The sequence below is a fragment of the Amia ocellicauda genome, chromosome 18 (genome assembly GCF_036373705.1).
Source record: "Amia ocellicauda isolate fAmiCal2 chromosome 18, fAmiCal2.hap1, whole genome shotgun sequence".
NCBI classification, from domain to species: Eukaryota; Metazoa; Chordata; class Actinopteri; order Amiiformes; family Amiidae; genus Amia; species Amia ocellicauda.
The window spans coordinates 14093698-14105880 of NC_089867.1; the positions used below are offsets into that span (position 1 = coordinate 14093698).

General features: G+C 42.0%; 1 protein-coding gene across 2 annotated transcripts in view; it reads left to right on the forward strand.

The window, feature by feature from the left end:
* ptpn3 (protein tyrosine phosphatase non-receptor type 3) overlaps positions 1-12183 on the forward strand; it is an 83139-nt gene that overhangs the window by 25447 nt on the left and 45509 nt on the right. For both annotated transcript variants that reach the window (XM_066691568.1, XM_066691569.1), the window contains exon 2: positions 8337-8491. In XM_066691568.1, the coding sequence (XP_066547665.1) occupies positions 8337-8491 (155 nt within the window). The remainder of the gene's footprint in view (positions 1-8336; positions 8492-12183) is intronic.

The window sequence follows — 12183 nt, forward strand, 5'->3', positions numbered from 1 at the left end:
TAATTTGTCGTCTTCTGGGAAATCGTAACCCTTTACATTTTGACTACCTGCAAGGCATTCTGGGTATTCCTCTGTTCCAAGTCCTCATCACCCCAATAGCACCTTGTCTGTGGTGCATGTTCAATCGAGTCTCCATAGCACAATGCTTTTTATTTCCAGTCCAGGCTGTGCAGCTAGCAGACTGCTGTCATGAGGTGCATGTGAGCTGGTGCAGTGTCACCAGGACTGGGTGTTTTGAGAGCTGATAAATGGATTGCTCACCATATACTAGCGCACCCTGGGTGTGTGACCCTAAAGTGTTTTCTCCCAAATTACATTGTTATCCCTGGGGACTCCTGATTATGCAACTGTCTTGCTAGTGAATCTGCAGTGTCACTGTATGAAGCCAAAAACCACAATGACAACATCTGTTTTAAGTGATGACTACACTACACACCACTTCTGCTACAGTCAGTTTGTTTTTGAGTAGCACTCATTTTGTGCTCTTGTTGCACGGATTCCATGTATGTTATTTTCACATAGGATATGTATAGTGGAATTGTCAGTCGCCAGAATGTATCCCTGCCCGAATGTGATGCATTGAAAATCATGAGTTGTGTGATGCATTTAGGTGTGGCATCGTGGGTGATTCCATTATCAGGCTGTTCTGATGAGATTTTGATTCATTCTTCTCTTTTTCACAGCAGCTGGATGTGGTGTGTCACATCTATTTAAAAACTATATATACATAGGCCTAAACTGTATGTTATTATTCTGTGCCATCTTTTGAATCTCAACTCCCGTTTTCTACATCTGAATTCTTACCTTCCGTTTTCCCATTCAGAAGAATTCATTCAAATCTTGGCCACATTTGAGGGCTCTAATTTATATTGTTTTACATAGAGCACTGAAAAAGACTTGGCTCTTGACATTCTATAGTTATGGGAAACATTAAAATACAATGCGAAACATAATTGTAGCCCATCCAAGACAATGTCCAGAGACGAAACAAAGGTTAGTTCAGTGCCACGTCTTTGAAAGAGATTAATTACTGCCCTTCCAGATGGTAGCTGTAGAGAGAGGTTCAGGAGGAGATGGGGATGAAATACTGACATTTGTTCTGCACCCTGCAGAGGAAGAGGACATTCTTCCGTCTTCATAAACTCTGTTGAAATGATCCATCCGAGCTGATTTATACTGGGCTGATTCAACAACTCTTTTCTCATGAACAAAATACAAATAAACCACTTTGTATAACTTATTTAGCCTTTTACATCCCATTCCAGCAGCTGTTATAGGTCACCTGTAAACCATCCAATCCTAAATACTTGTAAACCTTTCATTCTAATCCGCCGGGCAGTTGTTTGAGTACATGCGGCTACTTACTGAATATCTTAAGCCCTCGAGAACTGGAGTTCGCTTGTGTTAATTGTGCAAGCGACTCAGTTAATTGATCAATAGCAAGTGTTTCTAGAAACTGGTGATTAAGGTGCCCTATAAAACTAACTGCATTGAGGTTCTCCTGGACTGCGTTTTGAGAGAGCAGTTTTTGGTCGACTGCAGTGTGTTAGGAATTAAAAGGGATGTTGGTTTATATATGTAAGCAGTGACATTTTTTTTTTTACCTCCAGGAGAATGATGTCATTTCACTTCCAAGAGTCTCCTCCGCAAATGTACAATAGCTTTATACTTAAGTCCTAAAGTGACTGCAGCTATTGGTCAAAAAATCAATAATACATGCCTAGTGAAATCTGATGACTGAAACAGGGAGTTCTTAATAATAAAGGAATAAATTATAATGGCCTTTTCTAGCCTTGATAAAATATGTGCTGGTAGAAACTCCTCTGGGAAAGGACAATCTTGGCAGCACAAACGTTTTTAGCTTTGACAAATGAAGCAGGTAGGATAACACAGAGGAATATCGGAGTGTCTTTGTGAACACATCCAGCACTGAGGATCTGTCTGTCCTTGAGAACACGACTGGCAGTAACTCGCTGCTCTCTTCATGTAGGTTGCGTCCTTTATCTGATACAAAACAGCAACTCGCTCGCCTGCCTTTAGTGAAGTGGGTTCACTGCAGTTGGAAAATAGGCTTGCAGTGAAGTTTTATCTCTTATTATAAAATTTGATCACATACATTATATTATAGACTCTCACCTATGGGAACCTGGCAAACAATTGCATGCATATTCCCTCTGCTTTTATAAAAAACCCTTTGCCATTCAAAAGGAAAAAACATAGCTAAGCAAACAGAAAGCAAACGGAAATCCCCTGTCTAGTTGGCTCTGTACCTGTATGGCTGTGATTGAGATAGATTATCATTATGATGTTTTATTATTATTACACGTTCTGTCCTCACAGCTGTGCAGTACAACCTGAGCCGTTCCTTGCCTCTCAGGTCTCAGTTTGTTTAGCACATGTACCTGGGTCAGATCTAACAAGCGCTCACATTGTTTCTGGAATGCGTACTACACGGGTACACGCCTACAGTGATACAGTTGTGTGTAACGTGCCGGGAGCTACAGAAAAGCAGGGCAGGAGTCATGAGTGTCGAGCTGTTAAAGCCGTGTGCTGAGCTCGAGACCTTTAGATCAAACTGCACACGGAAGGAACTCTTACCGCGTGTTCATCTGTTTTCTCCCCGGTGGGACAGTCTTCTTGCTCGTGTAAATACAAAAAAGTCAGTTGTCTGTGTGTCCCCTCTTCTTCCTCTCCCTCTTCATTGCTTATCATTATTATTATTATGGAATACAAGTTGAATTATGATCCCCGTGTTGATAACTTGAACAAATGTGTGCAAAATTTGCATTTCATGGCACGTGGATACAGACCTCTAGCAATAAAAGATATTATAAATAAATGATCGATAATTGATATTGAGCAGTACATTGTAAATGCTCCAACAGCAGTGCATAAGAATGAATACACAGGGCCGGCAAAGGATATTTCAGGTCCTGGGCAAAAGTGCAGCGAAGGGAGTTGGCTTACACTGCACTGTGGTATCTGTCAGCACAATGAGCTGTTAAACACAAGGTCTACTTCCTCTGGGCATGTCAGCCCATGGGGGAGGGAAAGACATGGGCTTTACAGAGCATTGCACTGTAACCACCTTGCGCTTCCCTCAGCTCCTTCAGAATTGCTCAGGAAGGACAACGCTAGTTTACACCAAGCTGTACTGCTCCGGTACAATGCAGGCATGTGTCATAGGAAGCAAGGAGGTGTCAGGAGGCAGCTGAATGTTGCATCAGTACACCAGGACTAATCTAGGCTAGTGTAGTTGTGTCAGAGACCAAAAAAACTATAAAACAAATATATATAGTGTTATGATGCCTTATCAATTTTTTTTTCAAGTAGCAATTTTAGTTTATTTTTCATCTACTGGGCACAGTGACCTTAATTAGTCAGAGTCTGTGCCATCTGGGTTTATAAAGATAAACTAATTACATTGAGGGGTGACTAATTGGGCTTACAGCGAAATGCCAAACAAATGCTTTTTTTTTTAAATGGTGCAAATCGCAGCTATCAGTCGCATACTGCGTTACCATTGCGACTTACAAAGGAAGCAATGTTTCTGTCCGAGTGTTTCCCAAAATACATTAATACAGTTTATGATTGATTATCAAAATGAAATGTGAAGCAATATCACAGAAAACGTTCAAGTAGTGCATGTTAAACCAGCATCTATGCCGATATAGGACTCTTCAGACTCTTGTTTGTGTTGTTTCTTTATTTTTATAATAAATTAGAATAACAATAATGAATATTCCTATGGGGGCTTTTATCAATCCATAAAAATGTATGCCGCCCGCAAAAAACATACAGGAACAAACAAATAAACACGATCGAAAAAAGAACAGACTAAAATACATAGAAATGCCATTAGAAGCAATATCTTGCCCCTCTGTACCACGTTGGTTTACAGAGGCAATCTGAGAAGGGGACTGTGGTCTACTGGTTTCAGGCCTGATTGGATCGGCAGGTGTGGGAACATTGTGTGTACAGCGTAGTTTAAAAACCTCAATGGGGTTGTCAAGGCGCATAATTACTGTCTAATAAACACTGATGTTAAGTCTCTGTGAAAGGTTATCTCCTAGTTTCCAAGTAGCCCACGCAGTGACACATTCTGCTGAGCGGGTACTGAGATTTGTTTTTACACTGATGTCATTTCTGAAACCAAAATATACCTCCCTTTTTCTCTCTCACAATAGAATCGCACAAATGACCTACCAATCAGAGTCGAGTACTGACCTCTAGCTGTAGGTTTCCTGAAATAGATGCTAGTTAGCATTGCATCTGCTTGTATCCCTGTGGAAAAACAGAACAGAAGTACATCTTTCTCCATGTTGGCAGCAGATTTGATTCTAGTCTTTTGACTGCTGGGTTGGTTTTAGGAGTGTATCCAAGTCGATAGTATCTTTATGAGCATCTCTCACTGTGCTGACAGTCCTTCCGTCTCTAGACTGTTAGAAGATGCGAAGACGGTGCATCCTGTCAGTCCGTCTGGTTGGTGGGGGTTTGATAATGTGAAACCATGCCCACTCGGAGTGAAGCTGAAGGCACAGTGATGTCCGTCTCTGTCCTCAAGCTCTGGGTCCAGGTGAGCTCACAAATCCCCACCTGTGATGGTGTGACCATAACCCCTGAATTCCTTAAAATGCTTAAATACGCTCTCAAACAAACTAAACAAACACAAACATCAAACAAACATGAAAAACTAAAGCTGACAGATGTCAGCAGATGTCACTTTCCTTGAAAACAAAGACAACTGCCTGGTTATCAGGGCATCATATAGTTACGGATTCCTCGTTCTAAGATCCTGAAACACAATATCTGCTAGCCCGACCTGGACCCCGAGCACACCAGAGCACTCCACACATTAATTGACAGATGCTCCAGTCCAGGGCATCCAAGACACACGTGTTGTGATTTCTCTGCACTGCGAGTTGTTGTCCAGTGTGCTCTTCTCTGCGAGTCGTATTCAGTTTGCTTGGAGGCAGGATTGTCTCTTTAAATTAACACCTGGCTGCTTTAACAAGGAGTTCTTCAGACTGGGCAGAAAGAGAGAGCACATTTGTACCAGTTGCCTTTTCTGATCTTGAGAAGGCTGCCACTGAACTTTCATTTATTTACTTAGTTTTGTATTAGTTTTGACATAAACTGCTACACAACATCCCCATGTGATCCTATTGCCTACCTATGATAACATGTTTTGTTTTTTTAACTGAAGAGGGAGAAGAGGATGGTGGGGGGAGCCAAACACCACATTGCTCTATAAATGGAAAGCATTTTCATTCTCACCAACCCCACCCCTTTCTGTAGATCGCATTCACGACGGAACGGCGTCTTCTCCCGTTGCGTTTGTGCGAGTGCAAAGTCCGCGCCTCTCGCATGCGTTTCGCTCGGTGGAGTTTGTGCCCGCTGGCTGCCATCCAGGCCGCTCAGTCACTGCTTGTTCTGTTAAGCAGGGTCTTTGATAGTGTAAGCCTCTAAGCCTCAATGACAGGGGCAGCTGGCTTCAGAAGCATTGCAGAAAGTGACCAGTGCTGGACTGGGTGGTTGCCACGCTCGATTATCGATGCATAAGGTGTCTTGGTCATCGGGAGCCAGGTCTCCGAATAAGGCTGCAGTGTGCGAGTGAAGTGAAGTGAAGGAGAGAAGGGGGCCGCAGGGATCATGACCAGTGATGGATGTGTAAAGGCAGGGCTGTTTAGCTAAGGTGGTGCAGTGGGCAGTTGCTCTCAACCCCTCAGAGATGACCACTGGCACACTGTTTCTCTGGTCACTGAGGAGAAGCGATCTGAGCATCGTTCTCTCTGATCCAACACACGCTCATGGTCGTCAAAGCCAACATTCAGCCAATCGTTTTGAGAGACAGATGGAAGTGTGTGTGGAATATCAGCCCTACAGCATCTTATGATGAATAACTTTCTTAGCTTTTTATGCAGATTACCGTATTGTATTAGATTAGCATAGCGTGCAATATTAAGAATGGCCCAGCACCGTAGACAGCACTGGCCTGCGGCTGCTGAGCTCATCGTTTGGGAGAGCACAGGACTGCTGCAGCCCTCTCTCTTTCTTGGGGGAGCATTTTTGTTCTCCCACACATTCATAACAGCTGTAAAAATGGCAAAGAGCTAAAAACATTAAGCATTATAGGAGGAAATAATAATAATAATAATGATGATGATCTTGTTTTGTAACGGTGCTAATGGTGCTGAAAAAACAAATTGCCAACTTAACTAACAGCTAATGTACATTTATAAAGCATCGTTTGGTTTGAGAATAGAGCCCTTCTTGCTTTATACACCAGGCAGATACATCACTTGGAGACTATCTGCCATCAAGGTACGCATCATTGGCAGCCCGAGTATGAGTTTGGCCACTGGACTTAGATTAATAACGAGTATCCGATTGACACAACTACACTACCAGAGAGTGCAGTGCTGCCATTTGCACAATACCCCTTCAGAATGAAAGAGGAAGTGATGCCGCTTTGTGAATCACATCTGCCCTTCAGGGAATGGCTTTGATATGCAGTTTTCTCCCCCAATAATGGCCTGCAGGTCAGCAAAGCGCTGTGCTTCCAAAAACCAAAAGCTTTCTTTCTCGTGAGCTTTAATGCACAGAGAGGTTACATAAGCCTGATACAGCAAATACCCCAATTTAGAAGCGCAGTACATTTTCTTCCGTTCAGATATTACTGAAATATTAAAATACCGAAGCAGGCTAAGCCCTGGACCATTGGCAATGTGTGAGAATGAGCTCCTGAAGAGATTTCTGTGATCGAGTGCTTTGAAACTCCCAGTGACTCAACGATGAAACCCTATAATTAATACATGCTGGAATTAGAAAAAATATGCAGGCGGTGCCCTTTCCTTTCGTATTTAATTGAGCTTTTGAGTATAGTCAGCCATATATAGTCCTTCTCTCCCAGTGCATAGGCAAAAGAGTAGACTTCCAGTGTGTACAACGGCTTTGATTTTGTGCCACGTAGATTACTGTGTTCGATCCAAACAAAAGGGTGTCGACACACTTCTGGTGGATAGGGATTGGAGTGCAGAGACAGCGCCCCTTGTGGATCTGTGGGGAGCATCACAGCCCTGAGCTAACAGTCATGTTCATGTACCTACAGTTCTGCACATTTGCAGTAAAATTAGAAGATTAAAAGCTCATCCTTCAAATTGTTTATTGGTCATGTTTAATAGTTGCCCAAGTTCCAGGATGTGAGTGTGCGAGTGAGCGTGCATTTTTGTGTGCACTACAGGGTGAGCCTCCTTAATCTAATCTGCAGAACAAAATAAAAACAGTATGATTTGACTTTTCCTGATTGACTGTTTTCAAAGTTCCTGATGAATGAAGTGCTTAAATGAAACCTGTACTCTGCCAAGGAGGAGGAGAGGGAAAAAAAGCAGTACTTCCAGCTGTTGGCTCTTCCATTGCCAAGCGTTGCCGATGCATCAGTCCGATCATGTGTAAACGGAGCATGAAAAGGAAGCCAGTACATTTCTCCTGAGTAAATTATTTACCACTGTCTTGCTGTGCGTTTCACTGTTCAGAGTTGAGGCTGTCGGTTCCCAGGGTGAGCTCCTGTGCCAGAGCAGGCCTCTCAGAGCGAGGGGCTCAGCCGGCGTGCGGTTCCTGTGCTGAAGGGCAGTGCAGGCAGCGTGGTGTGGGATGATTAAAAGGCCGAACCTCAGGCCAATAGCCCTTCATTTCTCCCTGGGGATTATTCAAAGGTAAATGCATTACCTCCTGGCCACCGGCTCATTAATATTGCAGAGTGCTTGTACTGCCAGCAGCGCGCCCCAGAAAAGGGTATTAATAAGAATGTGTTTTAGTGCCGTGCTGCCGACGCCTGTTTAACTATTGAAGCGGATTGTACTTCGGTACGGCACGGCGTCAGATGGGAGGCTCTAAGAGGGAGAGTGCTATTGCTGTGACACTTTAAGTACAAGATCTTGGTTCAATCCTAGTTAAGTAGTTCTGGGGAAAACTACTGTACTGGAGGAATTTCAGAGCCATGGTGAGGTCGGAATGGTAACGCGCTCAGTTGCAACGGTGTACTTGTTCTGTGTAAGGTGTCTGCATCTGCTGAAGACCCAAGTGCTATTGTCATAACAAAATGACCAAGGATATAAAGCCTTTACTTTTTAAGGCTGCTTCCCCAGCCAGCACAGACCCAAGTTCTATTATTAAATACATACTTTGTTTTAATTGTGGAATTGGTCCAATTTCAGTTTTAATTTCACCGAAGACATTTTGTTTTTAACAGTGATATCAACCAGCAGCAGAGAAGATAATTGCTCTTTTGTATTAAATATATTAACCTCCTCCTCCTCTCTGCTTGTTGCTTCCAGGCTACCCGACCATAGTGATGACCTCCAGGCTGCGTGTGTTGGGCGGCAGGATCAGCAACATACGGGTATCGGAGCTGCCAAAGGACAAGAGCAGGTCGGAGGTCGTCTGTAATGTGCTGTTCCTGGATGGCTCCGTCCAGAGTTTCAAAATCAGTGTAAGTAGCTCTGTGGTCACCGCCAACACAAACCCCCGCAGTCAGCAGTATTGCCCAAGTCTTTAGGGTGGATGAGAACTATATGATGATGTAATGATGATGTTTGTTTATGTATTTCGTTATGAAGCTCATCTTCAATCCACTTCAGGGTCCCTCTTGAGTTTCCAGTTTTTGTCTTATCTCCCCCTACCTCTCTCTCTCTCTCCCTCTCCCTCTTCCCCCCACCCCCCTATACTTATCTGCCACTTTTTCCCATAACTTGTCCAACCTGTACAGTCACAATGCACTGCAAGCCTATCCATCTTGGCTGATGTAGTTCTAAAACTGGTGTTATTTTCAAACATGCGCATACACTTCGAAAATTTAATTCATTCTTTAATTGTATTTTTATGTACGTGGTTTGACTATTTAAAGTCAAGCAGCAGACTTAACCGGTGGCTTGGGACTGATGACTGACAGGGTCCTGTTTGAACAAACCAGCTCCTTGGGGACAGAACCCAGGTTGGGGCAGAAGTGCTGAGTTGTGGACAGTTTACAAAAACTCAGATGTTGTGCTTGAAATTCTGAACCACTACCAGAAACTGAAAGGCCAATTTACAGAGAACCTCTGTAATCCCAGGGGATTGCCAGTAGCATTTCCTCAAATGAGCAGATCTGTGGGGGTACTGATGAATTATGCCACACTGCTCATTTCACTTGGTGTGTGAGACCGTTCCCTAGAAGATAGACACATGAGAAGTCACCTGCTGCAAACTTCAACCTCTCTACCCTCTAGCACATTCTGTGTTTGTACAGTCTTTCAAACAGCCTTTAGCAGTTCAATATGAATAGCTGTGTGCAGTGTGCTGTATGGCGCCGGTGCATTGTGTGTGCATTTCACACACGTTTGCACAATGCTATTCTCAATTTTATCCCTTCTTGGCCTTGATGATGAAGTGTAGGTTTGTCCAGGGATCGAATTTCCTTAGCCATGGTATTCAATGCACGCTTGTTGTGTGGCCGTAATGCCCCCCTCCAAACTGGCAATTGTGCTCTTGGTCTGAATGTAAAAAGATATTATTCTTCTGGTTGGCGTCCAATGAAACTCACACGCTCTGTCCAATCGCTGCGCTCTGAACGGGCCCGAAGCACCAGTCACTGCAGGGGCTCGATATCTCAATTCTGATTGGTCAGAGCAGCCGCTCCGAGTCTGACACAGCGGGGAACGGCGGGGAACGACACGCGTCTTAGAATTACGTCGTTAGTTAACAAAAACAGCTACAAACAACAAGGTTAGCAAAGACTATCTAAGGGCTCATTCACACTACAGGTTTGTTTAGTATTCAATATAGTTCAGTTTGTTTGGGGAACAGTGTGAACAACAGATCGATTGGCAAATGAACCGAACCGAAACGAACTGAGACACCGAATGTGACACTGGAACTGAAGGTCTCGGTTGCAATCAGGAAACAAACTCCACATTTCACCCATCTGGAAATAACGTGTAGTTTTGACTGTACAGCAGTACGAGCGAGTTAAGATAACATTTATATGCATCTTTCATTTACTTGTTAATTGTAACATCAGTTATCTTAAAACAATTGGATATTAGGATCTATTCATCAAGGGTGTTACACCAAGTTATTTCTGTCATTTTTTCTGAAAGGAATAAAATACAAGATTAAGTTAACATGCATAGATGGAGTGTACAATTTGATCTAAAGATGCTGCGTGGGAGTGAGTCATTTTTCAGTCATTTTGCGGCTTATTTGTACTTTTGTTTGTGTGAGAAAATAAGATTCAGAAAAAATGATTTGACCTAAAAGACCTTGATGAATACACCCCATTATGTTTAATGTATATATTTAAAGGTACGGCAGTAGCGGTAAAATGCTCCTAGACGGATATTTAGGAGACGTCGTATACACTACTGATTCTGTATATTTTTAAATAGGTAAAACTATCATCATACAGCATCGCAACACTGATTATAATGTATAGTAGTAATATAGTAGCCTAATGTTGTATTCAATAACTGCATACAGTGTGTTTAAATAGACACTTGGATGTTGTCATAGATTCAGAAACGGAATTGCTTTGCTGGTCAGATGTGCGAAGATTGGATTTTGAATGATTGACTTGTAGCTAGTTTTGCAGGCTAGTTTGGATCTACACTGGTCAATATAATCAGGGTCATGTTCAGTAGGATACAGTTTTCATTATTGAATAAACAAATTTGTTTACTATATTTTGGCTATAAATGTATTTTTTATATGAACTGCCTTTGATTGGAATTTGGACCATTTCAAGTCGTATTTGGCAAGTTGATCAGGATCATGGCGGTACGGATGCATAAACTATCAATGATTAGAGAGCAGTGCAAATCCTAATCAGAATGCATAAATGTGCAGCTGATGTAGAGTTACACTGAATGTTTCACAAAATGTAAGCAATACTAATACTTATTATTAAAATGTGTTTAATAAATACTTTTTTATCGAATCGAGATTTGAAACTGACAGAAAAACATAATTAATAGTTTAAACTTAGTGATGGAATGCATAATAAATTGTGATGAAAGACAATATATATGATTTTTTTTAAATCAAAGAAACTTGAATATCTAGATATGAGCAGTTGATTGCAATATTTGACAGGGCAAAATGCCAAGAGCTTTTACACAGAAATGAATTTGAGTTTGAACACGTCTCAACTTTTACTTCTATATTTACACATGTAAATGTCTTGGACATGCACTGATTACATTGTTGAGTTAGTTGAAAGGCAAAACAGAATCACACATATTCGTAAGTGCACAGCATACTAAGACCATTGACCTGTGAATCGCTTTGCTCGTCTACCAAGATGGCGGCGACGTCACACGTGTTCGCTCTATAGGTCTATTATTTGGTTGGTCAAATGTGTTTGGTGGACTACTGTATGTATACTGTATGTTATTGTACGTGTTATGATGCAATTTCTTATTTGTACTAGTTATGAAAAATAAACATCCAGTGTTTTATCAATACAAAACTAACTGAGCTCACTTGATTATTGCAATATGAACACAAGTGAACACAATATTTGTACACAGAAGTGAACCACGACAAAGAACCTGAGTTCATTTCCGAATTAACTTGACACGTTTGTACACAAGGCAAGTGTGAACAGCGAGCACCCTGGCACATTGTTCAAAAGCGTACGAGCCCAGTGTGAATAGGGGGTTACATTATATATGCTATGATATATGCTATAGTTACGTTATGGTGCTTTCATTGTTGTTCTGTTTTAGTTAATAGAGGATCTACTGCTTATCAAAAGCCAGGGCTGTAAACCTGCCGAGTACAGCAGTGAAGAGGCCACTTCCCCACCACCTCTTCACTGCCTCCTGTCTGAGAGGCCAAACATCTAGCCACGACAACAGAGCAAACCCCACCGACAGGCACTGGAAATCACTGACTCTGACCCCAAGTGACACAGAGTCAGACTAGATTCAAATGAGACTTTAGAAAACCACATAGGCTTTCTGTCATTTTATCATAGTTTCCATTATTTACAGTGGAGTCTTTAAGTATTTGGACATTTTCTGGCCTTTTGACTCTGTATTCCAGAACTTTAGATTTGAAATTATACAATGACTATAGCCAGGGTTAAAGTGCAGACTGTCAGCTTTAATTGATGGTTCTTATAAAACATAATAATAAGTGGTGCTT